Below are 18,307 nucleotides of genomic sequence, written 5' to 3' on the forward strand. Positions count from 1 at the left end.
CCAGCAGAGGAAAATGAACTCAACCCAAAAGAGAGATTATAAGTCAGAATAACAATTTAATAAAATAATACAGTAAGTACGATTATACAGACAAACAATTGGTTTTAACCCACAAAACCCAAATGTATAACCCAGCACCCTGGGGCATGAACAGAGTGGTGTTCTTTGGCCACCCTGAGTCCCAAGTAAAGGGAAAGGGAGAAAACCTGTTGGTGAGAGAGCTGTTGCAGTCTGGTCAAAAGTGGTGATTGCAGTCCGGTCGAGAGTGGTGGTTGCAGTTTGGTTGAGAGCGGTGATCTGCAGTCTTCCTCTGGATCCCACGAGTGGTTAAAAAGGTCCCAAAACTCCAAGATTGTATATCCTCCAGTTCAGGCAGGAATGCTCAGTACCTCCCTCAGGGTAGGGGGTTCCTTAATGGGTGTGAGGACAAGAGCAACTCCTGTCTCACAGGCCTCTTAGCACCTAGTTTATAGCCTGAGGAGTCAGGCTCTATGTGCAGAGGGTGTAAATGGTTCATTGATAACAGTTTCTGAGAAATGGCATGGAGGCTATAGAATACACAGTTTTGGGTTACACCCATCCAGTGATGAACTGGTCTCAGCTGTCCTAACTAGGACACAGTGGGAAGCCATTCTCCCTTGTCCTGTCCCTCCATCCCTTGTCCCAAGTCCCTCTCCAGCTCTCCTGGAGCCCCTTTAGGCACTGGAAGAAGCTCTCAGGTCTCCTTGGAGCCTTCTCTTCTCCAAGTGAACTCCCCAGCTCTCCCAGTCTGGCTCCAGAGCAGAGGGGCTCCAGGCTTGTGATCAGCTTAGTGGTCTCCTCTGGACTCGTTCCAACAGCTCCATGTCATTCCTGTGTTGAGGGCCCAGCATGGACACGGTCTGGCCCCGTCCCGTGGGTGAGCACACGGCTGGGGATCACTTCCCTTGCTCATGTTCATTGGAGAGATTCTTGAAGCTTCTTCAGAAGCCCCTTCTGCACATGGTGGACCAGACTGGGTGTCCTCCAGTGGTGTGAGTGTGTGTGACAGTCCTGGAGGGGTTGGTGGGATGGCAGGGCAGTGTGGGAACACCACTGGGAGCCTCAGGCTCGGGGTGAGTGTTGGGAGCCTCCATAATGCCATTGTAAAACTAACTACTTCCCAATAATTAATGTCAGCGTTCAGATGGTGGGCTCTGGATCTTGACAAGAAATAATTGAAAAACCAAATGTGCAATTATGTCTGACAAGCAGCGTGTGCTTTTCTTGGTCACCAGAGCCTTGTGTAGTCATGTGTTAGACACGGTTTTATATAATTATTATTGTTTATATGGCGGGTGTCAGAGGAAGGAGGAATTTTAGTTTCAAGTCCTCTGTTGGCTATTTATTTTAAAGTCATTAGATTTGTTTTCAGACTTAACTACACTTAATGTGCGAGACTCCTGCTGAATAAATCAGACCCTGATATAGGAGCTGCATCTGTTTGCGGAGGGAACGGAGCCAGCTGGAAGCTGAGCCCCGTCTGCACCAGGGCTGTCACAGCCGGGGAACCCGCTCGCAGCACAGATGTAGCTGTGGAAAAGTGTGCTCTGCTCCCGGAACGGGGGTGAAATCCCAGACCTTCAGGGCTCGGAGCTGCCTGTGAGGGCACGGGGGGCTCTCATTTATTGCAGTGTTAACAGCTCTGTGATGCAGGTCCCGAGAAGGGTCTTGGAGATGGAGGTGCAGCAGAAGGGCTCTGGGTGCTGCCCTCGAGCAAGACAGTGCTGTGCAGGCAGGGGCATTTCCAAGAGGTGCTTTGGGACGGGGCCTGGAGGTCCCCCAGCATTGACATGGTGCAGTTTTCCCTGATACTCTGGACCAAGCCACAGGGCCTGGGTAGTTTGGGGGTTTCAGTCTCTGTCTTAGAAGATGTGACCTTCATAGAATCACAGAATGTCCTGAGTTGGAAGGGACATACAGGGATCATCCAGTCCAGCTCCTGGCCCTGCACAGACACCCCAGCAATCCCACCCTGTCCCTGAGAGCATTGTCCAAACACTCCTTGAGCTCTGGCAACCTTGGGGCCGTGCCCACTGCCCTGGGGAGCTTGAAAGGAGAAGGTCTTGAGAAGTGGTTGCACCTATGTTGCTTCTTCTCAGTTCACCTTTCTCCAGCCTCCCTGGCTGCATCTTCCCCTCTCCTCCCCACATTCCTTGCTCTGTCCTTTGCAGACACGTCCTTCCCAGCAGCTCCTGTCACTCAACAGAGGGTCTGCCCTGGAGTGGCACCAGCTCTTCTTCAGGCTCCTCTTCCCGTCCTCCCCAGGTCCCCAGCACTGGGGGAGGACAACCTCTGTGGGTGTCCAAGCTGGAGACTGTGATCCTCCAAACCTCAGGAGAAGGCTGTACACCCTGTGGAGGGACAGACCTAGGGCTGAGTGTGTCCAGGAAGTAAAATGATCTGAATTGTTTCTCTTTTCTTTAAAAGACAACCTGTGGGATTTTCAGTCCCAGAGCGTGAAGAGCTTCCGACTCATCCTGCGTCAGAAAGAGAGAAAATTATTGATAATTAGTCAAGGAATTTAATAAGCTGTGGTGCTTGCTGAGGGGATCTCACCAGCCACCTCCAAAAAGAAACAAACCAACCAACCGGCACAAAACCCCCCAAAACTCCCCTCTGGCCAGTAAGAGCAGTGGATAGTTCAGTTGTTTACCATGACCAGCACAAAGCTCTGGGAAACCCAGACAGATTTCCTTGAAACCCAAAAGAAGGTCAAATGTCCACATACAAGGAGATGACAGCACTCAGGCACATCCTGTGCTGAGTTGGAAGGGACCCACAAGGATCATTGAGTCCAACTCTCAGCCCTGCACAGGCCCATCCCCAAGGGTCACCCCCTGTGCCCCAGAGGATCATCCAAACTCTCCTGGAGCTCTGGCAGCCTTGGGGCTGTGCCCACTGCCCTGAGGAGCCTGGTCAGTGCCAACCACCCTCTGGGGGAAGAACCTTTTCCTGAGATCCAACCTGACCCTGCCCTGGCACAGCTCCAGCCATTCCCTGGGTGCTGTCCCTGGTCCCCCCAGAGCAGAGCTCAGTCCCTGCCCCTCCTCTACCCCTCCCCAGGAAGCTGGAACTACAAGTTGTAACTGAGGTCCCTCAGTCTCCTCCAGGCTGAACAGACCACATCCCAAGGTCCTGTCTCCTTTTCTGTCCATCTTTTCCCATGCTCTCTCCATCCCATCATCCCTGGCCATGCCGTGGTGCCATCACCAGTTTGGTGGCCCAGCCCAGCCCAGGCTCCTCATGGCCTTGTTGGGGATTTGTGGCCATTTCAGGCAGTTCTCAATCCCTCAGTCATTTCCTAGTCAAGCAACATAGAGCTCTTTCACCGATATAAATAAACCCTTAATCTATTCTCTTTGTTTTTCCCTGAATTTCTTTGTCTCTGTTGACATTTCCACGCTTGAAAATTTAAAGATGCTGGCAGCTATTCCATTATCATCTTAAATTCAGTTTTTAACCTGCATCGTTTGTGTGTCGCATTTTTTATCTGACTGAATTCTTTTGCTTTTGGCAAAGAGAGAGCGGCTGTTTTTTGTTGGATAAGCCAAATTTTTTTTATATTTGGTTAGACTTTCCTCTTCAAACCATCCTCAAGATATTCCTAATAAGGACTGAGGGGAATTTGTTTTGCTAATACCTTAGGAATTCTTTGTGGTTCTTGACTATTGTTCTGGTTTATATTTTAATGTTTAATTTCTAGAGGAGAGGCAGCATGGTTTGGTCCTGGAGTTTACCTTCTCTGAAGGATTCAGAGCTGCTGAGCATCCCTTGAGGAATGAACACACAATTAAATTCCTCTTAGACATCCCGAGGCAGAGTTTGCTGTCAGGAAAGGTTGTGTGTTTTCCTAGACCCAGATAGCTGAAAAATTAAGTATTCTGCTTTGTTTGTTTTCCCTGGATTTTAGCACTGACAGCACACGTACCAGCGAGTGTTGCATTAGGTATTTCGGGGGGTTTGAAAGCTGTTACCTCTGTTTTTAAGAGCTGGCTGCCCTCAGAGGAACGTGGTGATACTCCTTGAGGCATCTCTCTTCTGAAAAGCCTTCAGGTCCTTCTAAATTTATGAGTTCCTTATTAATATTGGTATTTATTGAGCAAATTTTTTCAGGAAAACAGAATGGCAGTTACTGTTACACTTCTGCCTGCAGAAGGATGTGGTCTCACGTTTTGATTTCAGTTTATTTTGGGAGGAGAAAGCAGAAAACATAAATGTGTCCCACATAAGGACAGGGTTTGGGCTGCCTCAGAGATTTTCTCTGTGTGCCCAGTAAGTGTGATGGCTCCAGGTCCCACTGCTTGACTGGGAGCAAGGGCCTCACAGTGCTCGAGAGCTGCACATTCATCCTTGGCCAGGATATAAGGGACCAGCCTGTTCAAGAAGGTCCTGTGTGGCAAAGAGGGGACCCACCAGCCTTGTGAAGAAAACCAACCAATCCTCCAAGAGTGCAGCTGTGGACAAAACAAGCACAGAGACCAGGAGGAACTTCTGCAATGGAGCAGAGACCTTCAAGTTCTTAAATCATGAGGTTCTCAAGAACATGTTGCATGTGGAAGATGCCCAGGAGCTCTGAGCAGCTCTTTCTTTTTTTCTATTCTTCAGCAAGTCTTCATTCCACTACTGCTGATGGAGGAACAAGTTCCCATTCCCTAAAATAATGTCAGAATATGAGTGAACAGGATTTTCCTATAATTTTGCTTTCAGAGATTAAGTCCATACTTTGGGAATTCACGTTAACATCTTGGAAAATCGTGAAGAGAACTGAAACCTCCTGGTGGAACATGAGGAACCATGAACTTGTTCCACTGTGTGACCAAGTGAAAATCTGGGGTTCAGACACAGCTCCAGCATGTGCTGCCACTGCCAGCGTTACCAGGAGTGCTGGTGGCACACTTGGGCCTGCTTGGGTGTCTGTCCTGTGAATTGTGGATGGGCTCCCAAATGTTCATGGAAAGAGTCAAGGATTAGAAGGAATATTTTAGTGTGCACACAGTTGCATTAAGTAAGTGTTTGCTTTGATTCATTCAAGAGGCAGCAGAAGGGGGTGTTTTCTCCTATGGAGGGGAGATTCCCAGTTAGAGAATCTCTTTTCCATCAAACCAATGACCAGAGGCAGCAATTCCACACTGGAAGTACAGTTTCAGAGAATGATCACTCAGAGGAGGGACCCAGCAATGTGATGGTTATTCCAGCACTTTACAGCTCAAAAATCAATGCAGCCCTTCTCAAAGAGGCACCAGCTCAGGCTGCAGGTGGAGTTCTGTCAGAGAAACATCTCTGGGAGCTGTGACATAGGAGGGTGAGTTGATCTCTTTGCCTTTCAAGTTGTGACGGAACATCTGAAGCTGGACCAGAGACCTGGAGACGGGAAGCAAAGTGCTCAACTGTAACACTGGAAAAATAGCTCCTGTCTTTTCTCTCTTTTAACCCTGAACTTGAAAATCTTTTTGCCTAGCGATGTCTGCAGAAGAGATCTCCCCGATGGAGGACACCAGGCAGTTCCTCTGCTTCCTGACCCACTCCACTTCCCTCCTCCTGGTGTAAGGCACAGGGCCCACCCCCTGGGCTGCCTCAGGCAGCCGATGAGAGCTGTGGGGATGGGGTGGGAAGGCCACCACAACTCATTTATCAGACAAGCAGATTTTCAATTTCCATCTCTCTTTTTCTGTCCTGCTTTCATCATCTCCATGTAAAACAAGAGTTTATTTACACCTGCTCTGTCTGTTCTACTTCCCATAGCCCCAGTCAGGACAGGAACCTTCTGCTTCTTGTAAAACCATGGCAGATGTCTGTAAATTGAGCCCAGTTTCAACCTCCCCCATTTTTTGCTTCCTTTGCTTTCTGGCAGCTGAGGCCTTTTGATCTGGCATGTGATGAGCCAACTTTCCGGGAGACAAGTTGGAACCTCCCCCTGGTGATGGTGTCTGGGTGGGCTCTGTGGAGCACGTGCCTCCAGGTGCCTGTTGCACGGCCCTCGTGGCTGCGTTTGAGTCCTCACTGAACCTCCTTGGTGCTGCAGCAGAAGAGCTTTCCAAGGACAGCACAAAAGGGTGTTTCAATACTTGAACTGGGCACACACCATCCTCTGCTGAGGGGCAGGTGGGTGTCACCACAGAATCACAGAATGCTTTGGGCTGGAAGGACCTCGAAGACCATCTCGTTCCACCTCCTGCCATGGCAGGGACACCTTCCATTAGACAAGCCCTGTCCAGCCTGGCCATCATTGATATCATCAAGGCAATAGTGATTTGGTTTTCCAGCTTGAGTGGTGTCCAGGAAAAACCCAAAGATGCTCCACATTTACTGCTGGGGGGAAGAGCCTTCGTTGTTTGTAGGTGCTGGTCCAGAGCAGTGTGTCCTCCTCCACATTTGTTTCCTTTTCCTCTCCTTTTGAGGAGCTGACGTTGAGGACTGATATTTCACTGATCTCACTTTGCCCCTCCCCAAAAGCTCAGCAGGATGTGTGCTGTAAAAATAGCCTCATTAGAAGCCATCTGAGTACACATGCAATCACAGATCACTCAAAGGGAGCACAGAGCAGGCATGTTTCTGTTGCTGTCTTCAGAGAATTACATGACAAATTATTCCTAGCTGGAAGAAATGTCCTTTTATAATTGGGTTTTTTTCTCATTCTTTCATAAGGGAGGAGTGTGTGTTTTTAAAGTAGCTTTTAGTCACTTTCATTATTTATGAGGATGCTACTCCAGATCAGAAAAAGCAAACTGCAAACGCGAGTTTCTTGTGGCTGCAGCAGCTGACGGGCCCTGTTTGCTTTCACTCACTGCTGGTTTTGCTCATCACAGCCAGAGAAAAATGCTCTCCAGAGATGGGAACAGCACCACACTGCAGCCCTTCAGCCTTCACCCCTTCTCCTCTCCTCCTTCCACAGGAGACCAGCTGGAAGGAGCTTTCTGTCCTTCCCTCTGGAAGAGCTCCTGGCATTGCCCTTGGATTGCTGCTGGTGAGGCATCACCCAGACTGCTCAGCTTCACAGCCAGAACTGTACTTCAGGCCAGTCCTGTTGTGCTGCATCCTTGATCTCTGCTAAAGCCTGAGGCCTTCACAAACTTCCTCGGGTGTAGGGCCAAGGAAGCTGGACCTAAATGGGTCCAAGAACCCATTTTTATCCCTACCTTTCCAGTTCCCCACGATGAGTCTTCACTAAGGCCTCCTTAAATCTCTTCTGCCTTCGCACACTTGTGTTTGACATGAAAGTGGCCGTAACGTCATCGGAAGATGAAAGTCTGCTGATCAAAGGAGGCAGCAATGTTGAAATGAGCACTGTGAGATGGTAGAGCTGGTAATACAGTAATTGGCTGTGTGGCCTACTTAGTCAGAGCAGTGATACATGTGAGTGCAATGTTTGTTTGCCTCTTTCATGTTCAGAATCCATAGAGTCTGTTCTGGAAAGTGAAACAGGACTTCACCTGTCAGAGCAACCAGGCACAGCTCTGAGTGAGAATGTGAGCTGTTTGTGATCCCAAGGCTTCTGCTTCCTCTCCTCAGCAAGGAAGAACCTCCTGGATTGCCAAGGTCCACAATTCAGTAAAGACAAGACATGAAACAGTGAAGGAGGTTGGTATTCCCAGGAAGGGTCAAGGCATGGAGAAGGTGCACCCTGTGGAAGGAGGTAGGGTTTAAGCACTCTGCTCCTCTCTGGTCTCATTTCTCTGAGCAGTTTTTGTCCTGTGCAAGCAGTGCCTTGGTTGAAGAATGTCCTCTTCCCAGGAACATTGTGCCATGGATGTTAAATGCAGGTTGGCCCTGCAGAGGGAACTGCAGCTCATCCCTGGGAGGCCACACGAACAAGAAAACTGCATTGTTTCATGCAGAAATGTGGTGCCATGAGGCTGGGGACTGTGCTCAGAGCCCCCAGGAGAGGGATGGCTGAGGGGCCCAGCAGTGGGAGATCCTGTGGCAGGTTCTCCCTTGGTTCCTGTGCGCTGCTGTCTCCACCAAGTGGAGGCTCTGACCATCACTGGTCCCAGAGTGTTCCCCAGCAGTGCTCTGCAGGGCTTCAGAAGATGGGGCTGGTCTCTGTGCTGGCACAGTGTGAGCTCTGAGCCTTGTGGGCACCTCCTGGTTCGTGCTGGGCAGTCCTTCAGCTTCCAGGACTTAAGCTGATGTCCTGAAAACTACAAGTCCTTTTCTCCCTATGTGCCCTCACCCAACCCAGTAAGACCTGCTTCCAGCCTTAGGATCTGCAGATCTGAAAATTCCCTGCTTTTCTTCCTCATCCTCTCTCTGACCCTTTCCAGCAGTTGTGCCTCAGCTCTGGTGGTGCTGCAATGGGACAGGAATGAACCACATGTGGACACGGTGGTGCCAGAGCCTGATTTCTTCCCTCCCCCAGGCAGGATGTTCTCTGTCACTGTGTCTCAGGGGCAATTTCTGGAGAAGAAGTATATTCCACATGTCCTGCTGCTTCATCTCTAACTGTGCTGCTCAGAAGCAGGGGAGGCAAAATTCAGCACAACACTGAGCAAGTGCAGCCTCACGGGCTTGCAAGGGATACAACATCCATGGACCAACGGGCTGGGAAGGAAATGATGCTTCCCTGGTCACCTCCCGTGGGTCAGCATGCGTGTGCCATGCGTGGTGGAGGCTAGGGTGACCCTGGCTCTGCTGTGGCTGTGTGTGTACCCCTCTCCATCCTGCCTGAATTTTTCAGTGTCACTCATTTCCTTTTCTTTCCCATTTAGCCTCAGGATGTTGGTATTCATTCCCCAGCCAACCCAGGAGGTTTCAAACTCTGCTGTCCCATGAGGATTGTTCCCTCAGCCCAGCTGCCCCTGCACCCTGGGGACAGTTACACCCCATTCAGCAACTGAGCTCCAGAAGTCTGGACTGACCCTGGTTCTGCTCCAGCCACAGGGGCACTGCCTGGATTTCATCTGAGACCACGGGAAAGTGATGCTCGTTCCTGCTGGGAGAGTTGTCCTCCCCCATCACTGTCTCCTCCTCTCCAAAGCTGTGCAGCCCCAGCAGGGGCACCGAGTATCTTTTGGAGAGCTCAGACCTTCTCCCAGGAGTGTAAGAGCTGCTCCATTGGGTCCTGCCATCTGCACAGCAGCTCTCTGACCCCCTGTGTCACCTGACCTGGAAAGGGGCCCACCTTCATGCTTGGGGAGCTTTTTGGTGTCAGTGTCCAAGAGGAATGAGAGGTTGATCTGTCACTGGGTGATCACTGTGCTGTGAGACCCTTGGCTGTGTCAGTGCTGGCAGAGCCCTGGGAGAGTCGATCCCGTTGCCTGTCAGGGGCTCATTTGTAGTGTTCAGACAAGTTCTCCTGCCTGGTCTGCCCACCAGTCCTTTGGAGGCTGTAAGGATTGAGGTGAGGGAGATGTTCTCCACATGCAGGGAAGGTAGGAGAAGCCATCACCTTCTCCTGCTGTTGTCAGCAGCTGGTGATGCCCCTCTTGTGCATCACTTGAAGCAATCAGAGCCTTCTGGCTCTTCTGTCCCCTGCGTAGCACATCCAGAGGAGGAGGAAGGAGGACTTGGGACTGTGCTGCTGTTTGATTACATTTATTTTAAGGTATTCTGCAAAGCCATAATGTTACTCTGGACATTGAGCTGGAGAAAGTCTACAGCTGAAGTTTGGCTGAAGCTTGACATCAGGCAGTGGCTAGAAAATCTCTGTGAGATATGAAATAATAAGAGCAATGTGAGAACACAGATCTGCCTTGTGAAAGGAAACAGCAACAGCTATGAAAAGGGAGCACAGACTGTGCTGGTGGAGTGGGACTGGTGCCAGCCTGGTGCTGGTCAGCAGCAAAGTTTGCATTTGGGGGTGTGTTCCTGCAGTTTGGCTCCCAGAACCCTCAGGGCTGTGAAGCAGGACCTGGCCCGTGCAATAAAACACCAGCACCTCGGGGTGTCAGCAGAGGATGCACGTCCTGGGGCTGTGTGGGAGAAGGGGCAGGAGCTGGGTGGGACTAGGGGACGTGCCAGAGACACAACTATCAGCCCTTCTTAGATGTGGACACACATGTCTGTGTGGGTGTACAGACACATGCATTGACACCTGTATATTTTTATAGGTACAAGTGATCGGGACAAAAAATCTTACTGCTTGTAATTTATTCCCTTTTCACCACCTTAGAGCTCTTCCTCTGGGGTCTGAGCTGCCGTGGCTCCGTGCAGATCTCGGTGGGCCCTGGCAGTGCCCGGCCGTGCGCGGTGCCGGCGGCTCCGCGGGGATGGGGGTTCACCTCACGGCAGAGGTACAGCCACACCCAGCTGTGACCCGGGGACATCTGCTGCCTTCATCCCTCCTAGAAAGTGTCAGAAGACAGAGAAGGACTCCGTTTGTTGTAAAATTGGTGTAGAAATCCAGTGGTGCTATTTTTTTTACCGTTTTAATTTCATGGGATCAGCAGGGCTTGTGAACCATGGAGTCGTGCAGACGACTTGGTGCATTTGGGGCTGGTTTCCTTCTGCACATCAGGTACCTGCTCAGGGTTAGAACATATGGGGCAATGAATTGCTTTCAGTTCCTGTTTGAGGTTTAGGTCCCACCCAAGGGCAGACAGCCCAGCTGGGAAATCACTTCCTTGGCAGAGATGGATCCAGAAAGTCAATGGGTGTGAAGGGCAAAGGTTTTGAGAGTCCATTGGCCTGGTCTAATAATTTATGTATTCCTGCAGCTTCAGGCCACCAAGTGTGGCCAGTGCACATCTGTACTGAGCCCAGTAACCTGGGGCCAGCCAGATACACATCTCTGGGTTTGAGAACTTGGGGAGATTTGTTGTCCTTGAGCATATCCTTTGGAAAGCAGTTGTTCCAGTGGATCACCATCCGTGCTAATATTTTATGCCTCATTTCAACTGGTTCCAGCTTCCAGGATGAGCCTGTAGTCTACTCTTCCCTGCTAAATTAAGGAAAGACAGTATTTTCTCCCCACGAAGATTGATAATATGCTGCAATCAAATCATCTCTCAGTCTCCCTTTTGGCATGAGAAATGGATTGAAGTGGTTTGGTCTCACAAAGTCATAAAGTATCTTTTCCCAGACTTGAACCATTTCAGTGCTGCTTTTTTGAACCATCTCCAGCTTTTCTGATCACCTTTGAAACACGGTGGGTGAAACAGGGGAGGGTGCTGGGTCTGTCTGCAGCACTGGGGACTGGCTTCACCACGGCTTCCTACAGGGAGAAAATCCCCTCCTTGTTCAGTCCTGGGTGCCTGTATCTGCACATTGGGTTAGTCCTTCAGGGCTGTGTGGCTGCAGCAGGACCTGCCCCTGGCATCACAGCTGAGCACCGTGGGAGCTCTTTGTGGATGCACCCATGTTCCTGCACTTGTTTGACTGTTCTACAACCTCTTATCTGGGGCAGAGCCAGCTACAGAGAGAGGGGTCCACTGGTATGGATGCAAAGCTGGGCACCATCAGAAAGTCTTTATATTCTTACCCCACATATAATCTCAAAAAGCTGCAGCCTCTGCTTCGCTGCTACTCTTGTTAGTTTTTAATTCCATGTCCCTTGGCTCCTGCATGGATTTCCATGTGGTTTTGTCCAGGATTGGCAAGTACACGTTGCTGTACCGTCAACAACCAAGGTGTTTTTCCTTCACTTCAGAGCAGAGCTGGCTCTCACTGCCTGCTCCCACCTTCCAGCCTCCCAGTGGGAATTGTACTGGTTGACTTTATTTTTCCTCCACAGTCCTCATCAGAGAGTTTTTCCTATCCACCCTATTGCTGCCTTTATCAGTGTTTTGCATTTCACACCTCCTTGATTTGATTGATTTGCAATTAATCCCACCCTTTTCTGATCCCTGAGTGTTTTGTACTTACTGCCTTCCCCTTGGGACAGGTGCTGAGCCACTCCATGTAGGGTGACATTGATGGGCCTTTGGGACATCCCATAATATTTCCATAAAGATAGTCCAGTTTTCAACCACATTTTCTGTCTTAATTTATCTCTCCCTTGTAAAAGCCCTGTATGATTTTGGGAGCGGGGGGAGTATGTGTGAGGAGGCAGGAAATGAGTGGGAAGGCAGGGCAAGGCTAATTCTCTCTGTTTAGGGGCTATTAATTGTACATTTCTTTCCATAATGAGATTGAAGGGATGAATAATAAAATATCTGGTGATGGGATGGGACTGACCCATTTTGAAATAGCAGCTCCATGTCTGTGTTGGAGACTGGGCAGTAATTACTCTTGGTTCCTCTGCTCCCTCATCCCTGTCCTCCCAGGATTACCCACTGGGCTCTTTCACCTCCAGATGCAGTGTCTTGCTTTCTCTGTCAGCTCCATAACCAGTGTCAGAACCCATTGCAGGTGTTGGTTTTCTGACATTTTAATTCATACTTTATTCTGACTTTACGATGTTCCAAGCAATGGGATTTCCTTCTCTGTCGCTGTTGCATGAACTAACAATCATCCATAAGTTCAGCCTATTTTTCATTTTATTTTGCCTGTTACTTCTGCCTAAACCATTTTCAAACACCTTTGGCTGTTCCCAGTGTTTACATGACTCTAAATATGTCACAGTCTTTTCTGTTTCTGGGTAGTCTAAGCCATTATATATTTAGTTCTTCTGATAGCTCCACAAACTGAAGCAGCAATTATTTTATCTTTGTATTGCATGTTGGAGTTTATTAATAACCAGTATTAAAAACCAGGACTCCCTAAGGAGTGGTGGGATGGTGCATTTGGGAAAGGAGCTCCACTGGGTTATTACCAGGCCTTTGTCTCTTGTGCTCAAGCCCCCTTTGCCTTTTGCCACCACGGCACTTGTTGAAGTTGTTTTGCAGCTTTGAGGTGCCCAGTTTCCTTTTCTAAGGGGTTTTGAATGTTTTTATAGATTAATTTCTCCCATGAATTTTCAGCTTTCTCTTTCCAAGATGAAAACACATGTTATTTCCTTAATCTGTTTTTGCACACTGTGGATCTCCTCTGCCTCTCCCCATCCATCACACTTTCTGTCATCCCTGGTAGTTGTATCTGTCCATAATGGCATAGTCTCCCTAAATATCCTCATACTATAGATGATCCCCTTTGATCAGCACCATATATGTTAAATAAAGCCATGGGAATACCATAGGATGTCAGGCTGCTTTAAAGGATAAAAGAGAGGACGTGATGGAGAAGTGCACAAGTGCTCCAAATTAAAAATGCCAGAGAATCAGAGACTCATTTAGGGGGTGAAAAAGACCTTTAAGATCATCCAGTCGAATCATTAATCCAGCACTGCCAAGTCCCCCACTGACCCACGTTCCCAGTGCCACAGAAAAGCAGGGCTTTGCTTTTGCATGTGTGGACTAGTCTTGCTGCAGGACCTGCTGTTAGAACTGCTGGAGCTGTGCTCTTGGCCTGCTGGCAACCATGTGAAGTTCTGTGCTCTTGTTTAGGTCCTGCTGCTGTTGCTTGTGATGATTGAGGTTTTTTTCATTATTAGCAAATGGTTTTGTTGTTTTTGTCTGGTTACATTTTAATTACTTCCCGTGTGTGACAGACACACACACCCCCATGCTAACTTTAAATAACCTGCATAAACCAAGGTACCTTGCATTAGGTCCTGGTACGAGAAAGTGAGCACTTGACAATGAGGATTCATGTTGTCTCCTCTTTTCCCCCATTCAGGGAGTGTTTGAAGAGGAGCCCACAGAGCCCAAAAGCAGAGGGCTCCGACTCGATGACATCTCAGTCCTCACCCAGTGAAGAGGCTGGAATGATGACTGAGGTGAAAGTGAAAACAGAGGTACCAGATGACTACATTGAAGAGGTGATCTGGCAGGACGACACCAAAGATTCCAAGAACAACATCAAAGATGGGCCGGGAGATGTGCCCGCGGAGATCTGCGTGGTCATAGGTGGGGTCCGCAACCAGCAGACGCTCGGTAAGACACGGGATCAGGAACCCCCCGTTCCCTGGCTGTGTGTGGGGACAGGAGAGCTGTCCCTGGACACTTGGCTCTGCTGGAGGGCCCAGAGCCAAGGTGCACATCCATCTCAGGGTCCTGGCTCAGGATTACTGACCTCCTGTAACTTCTGCTTTGTGTTCATATCTGGTCACCCTGAAAGGCTCAACCAAGATCAGAAAGAAAAAGCTGATTATCTTCTTTTGGCTTGTTCAGTGATTTGCCCATCAGTCACCTGGCCCATGCTGGGCCCAGGGCTGGTGCTGTGTTTGACAGAGATGAAGCAACTGGGAGGAAAGCCTGAGAAACTGCTGAAATGTTTTCAGGAAAGTCGCCTTGCAGAATGTAGGTGCTTTGCGTAAATACTTGGATTTAGCTCTAAAGAAGGTTTTGCAGGTTGCTGTTTGTTTGTTTTTGTGATCACTAGTCACATTATGGGAATAATTTTGGCTTTGGGCTGGCTGTGGTGTGCCCCTTCCAAAACAGTGCTTCCTGTCCCCACCCCACCTCCAGCTGTGATGAAGCAGCTTTTTCTTTTTTTCTGTGAACATCAGACTGTCCTCTCCTCCTGCCCCAGGGAAAGGGGCTTCCTGCAAGAACCTGGCAAGGCACGTCTCTTACACTTGCCTCTGTTGTCTCTGACCTGGAGCAGCTCCCTGCAGTGTCTCTGAGATCCAAAGGCAGTTGCTGATATAAAGAGGGAAGAGCAGTTGGACCATGTTTCCTTCAAGGGACTCAGAAGGAAGCTAATTAGAGTTCCCCTGTGTTGTTGTTGGGGTTGGCTTGTCTTGCAGAGGGAGAGAAAAGAGGTACTGATGTTTGATTTTCTCCTGGGTTTTGCTTGATCATTGTCCACACTACTGGAAAGAAACCTGGGAGGTGTCCTCAGCTGGTGGTTGTCTCAGAGGCATCATTGTTCTTCCTGTCCTCCTTTCCCTGCCAGGACAGCCACCAAGAACAGCAGGGTGGGAGGTCACTGCTGTCTGTGCAGGGTCAGAATGTCTAGGGAAAACCTAGAAATCCATAACTATTTCTGACTTAAAGATCTTACAGTTTGGAGGAAATGTTCAGTGTATTTTCAGAGTTTTTGTGCCTCTACAGCTCTTGAGAGATTGATCAATACATGGGCAACCCTGAAAAGCATCCCTGGTGCCCTGGGAGAGAGTGGAGATATGACCACTGATGGGAAGCAGTGGGAGCTTCTCCTTCAGCCATGGTCACAAGCCACTGGTGAAAGCATCTGCAGGTTGGGTGTTTGCTGTGTAGGATCCCTTCTCCCCATGGCTTCTGGCTGGGCAGTAGCAGCTGCTCTGCAGGTGGTGTCCCCTGGGAATGGTGGTTTCCAGGTGAGGTTGGTTTTATTGCTGTGCAGGGGGATGGGGGCTTTTGCTGTTGGCTGACTTGGGTGGACTAGAGGGGAAGCCAGCAAGGGGCAGCTGAGGTCACTGGGTTTGTTCAGCTGGAGAAGAGACTGAGGGGAGACTCACTGGGGTCTGCAGGTTCCTCATGGGGGGCAGCTCCGATCTCTGCGCCCTGTGAGCAGTGACAGGACCCAGGGAATGGCTGGAGCTGTGCCAGGGCAGGGTCAGGTTGGATCTCAGGAAAAGGTTCTTCCCCCAGAGGGTGGTTGGGCACTGCCCAGGCTCCCCAGGGCAGTGGGCACAGCCCCAAGGCTGCCAGAGCTCCAGGAGGGTTTGGACAACACTCTGAGGGACAGGGTGGGATTGTTGGGGTGTCTGTCATGGCCAGGGGTTGGACTTGGATGATCCTTGCGGGTCCCTTCTCCCCTCCCAACTCAGGATATTCTCTGATTCTATATTGTCCCTATGGAGAGCACTGGGGACAGGCTGGTTCAATGTATAGGCACCATGGGGAGAGGGACACATTGATGTACCAGTCAACAAGTGGTGGTTGAAAGCTGTATAACTGAAGAACTTGTGTCTGGAAGAGCCTTTTCAAATGAAACTCATATCATACTGGTTATTTTATTGACTGGTGCTGGGTTTCTTTAAAGACCACTTAGTCCTGAGGCCATGGCAGTTGGTGGCCAATTCCTCTGTAAAGAGCCCTGTAAGTGCCTCTGTTTATCTGCTGCTCACATAACTCTCGTTTGTTGGGGAGGTGGCTCTAAAGAACTTTTTTGTTTGGCCACCAAATCCTGTGCTCTGTGTGCCCAGATAGCAGTTCCTTCTGGTTCCTTGAACTGGCTCCCAGGTCTGATCCCCTCCATTCCCCTGCAGAAACCACACACAGGCACCATTTCCATCACTGCAGACACTGAGGTAATTCACCCAAGAAACATCACAGAATCTCAGAATATGTTGAGTTGGAAGGGACTCACAAGGATGATTGAGTTCAGCTCCTGGCCCTGCACAGGCCCATCCCCAAGGGTCACACCCTGTGCCCCAGAGGATCATCCAAACTCTCCTGGAGCTCTGGCAGCCTTGGGGCTGTGCCCACTGCCCTGGGGAGCCTGGTCAGTGCCAACCACCCTCTGGGGGAAGAACCTTTTCCTGAGATCCAACCTGACCCTGCCCTGACACAGCTCCAGCCATTCCCTGGGTGCTGTCCCTGGTCCCCCCAGAGCAGAGCTCAGTCCCTGCCCCTGCTCTGCCCCTCCCCAGGGAGCTGGAATTGCCCTGAGCTCTGCCCTCAGTCTCCTCTTCTCCAGCTGAACACCCCAAGTGCCCTCAGTGTCCTCCCCCGGCTTCAAATCAAGGCCCTTCGCCATCCTCGTTGCCTCCTTTGGACACTCTCTAATGGCTTCAGCTCTTCCTTCCATTGTGTCCCCCCAGACTGCCCCAATATTGCAGGGGAGGCCGCCCCAGGGCAGAGCAGAGCGGGACAAGCCCCTCCCTGGATCCTGCCCCCTCTGCCCCAGGGGCCATTTCAGCTGCTGTGCTGGAGCAGCCCGAAGGTGTGAACTGCTGATGCCACTGGTGCCTCCTGACTCTGGAGCAAAGCCTTTGTGCTCTCTATTGCTGCACTTGCAGGAGTTTTTCTCCCTGAAGCCTCTCTCGTGGTGTGATCTGGAGCCCTGGGTGTGAATCATTTCTGCTGTGCAGACAGGCAGGGCTTTGGGAGGATTTTATTCGCCTTCACTGGGGAAGCCAAGATTGGAGGTGTCGAAAGTGGTTATTTTTTATAGTAATTCCTGCTGAAGTGGTGAACTGTGTGTGAATGAATTCCTCTGTGTGGAATTGCTGCCCCTCTGTCTCCTCTCAGGGGGTGCTGGGGACAGTTGGTTCAAGGGGGAATGCATTGTCTGAGCTGGGCCCATGGTGCTGGAGGCTCAGGGCACACATGGCTCCCAATGACAGCTTTCCTGGGGGCTCAGCCTCAGAAGTTGGCTGAAATACACATTGCAAGATTTATGTCTCTTTTCTGAGTCACATCTCCTCAGGAGCCTGCTATATTTATATTTTTAGTTGTTACTTGGAGCAATTTATAACAGGGATTCCCAGCTCAGTTGCTGCTATTCCTTTGCAGTATTTTCATCACATTAGGCCTTGTGTCTGCTGCCTCCTGTTTGCTTACATATTCACACGTCTCTCCTGGCACTTTGGACTACTCCAGACTCTGTTTCCATCCATCTGGGGCAGCCCAAACCCTGTGGTGGCTGGAAGTGGCTGCAGTGGAGGGGGATGGGTGGTGACAGTGGCCACAGTCCCCCAGCTGAAGAGCCAGTGCTCTATGTGGGTTTGGACCATTTCCCTTTCAGCTGCTTTTCCACAGTTCTTGCAATCCCTTGGGATCCCCCTTTGGCATCCCAAGCAGAGAAATCCATCGGAGAGGTTGTCCTAACCTGGGCCCAGTCTGCAGCAGATGCTGCTGCTGTGGATCCCCCGTTCCTCCCCTGCACCCACCTGTACCCCCACGGTCCCCCTGGCTCTCCCTGTCTCAGGGGGTGTTCCTGCCCTGCACAGATCAGAGATGCCATATTTCCTGTTCTTTTCTTCTTTCTTCTTGCAAGCCTCACACCCTGGCCCCGGGCCAGGGTCATTTGAAGAACCCCAACACATGGACATTTCTCAGGGCAGGAGTGTCAGGGCAGAGAGGCAGAGAAGTCCCACCATGGGGCTGTTTGGAGAGGAGAGGAAGAGCAAAAGGCACTTGTGCTGTAAATCAGGAGAAAGGGAGGAGAGTGTTTGTCAGATGTGGACCATTTCCTAATGCTGGGAATACCATCAGGTCAGTCTGTGTGTTTTGGAGGACTGAGTTATCAGGAGAAATTTCATACAAGACTGCTTAAGCTCTCAGTCTGGGCTGTGCTTTACAAGAAACATTTTGGAGAGGGACTTTTCAAGTAATGCTTTCAATCAGAAATGTTTCTGACACAGTGAAGAGAGAATCCTTCTGCTTTGAGACTTTCTCTCAAGTGTCACATGCACAGGCTGGGTTCCTGCCGTGGTGCTGAT

General features: G+C 50.1%; 1 protein-coding gene across 17 annotated transcripts in view; it reads left to right on the forward strand.

Moving 5' to 3' along the window:
* The window catches only part of ZNF618 (zinc finger protein 618), a 171,262-nt gene that overhangs the window by 77,521 nt on the left and 75,434 nt on the right, over nucleotides 1-18,307 (forward strand). For all 17 annotated transcript variants that reach the window (XM_064677200.1, XM_064677192.1, XM_064677201.1 and 14 more), the window contains one exon: nucleotides 13,612-13,868. In XM_064677200.1, coding sequence (XP_064533270.1) covers nucleotides 13,612-13,868 — 257 coding nt within the window. The remainder of the gene's footprint in view (nucleotides 1-13,611; nucleotides 13,869-18,307) is intronic.

This window comes from Pseudopipra pipra, chromosome 20, assembly GCF_036250125.1.
Source record: "Pseudopipra pipra isolate bDixPip1 chromosome 20, bDixPip1.hap1, whole genome shotgun sequence".
Classification (NCBI taxonomy): Eukaryota; Metazoa; Chordata; class Aves; order Passeriformes; family Pipridae; genus Pseudopipra; species Pseudopipra pipra.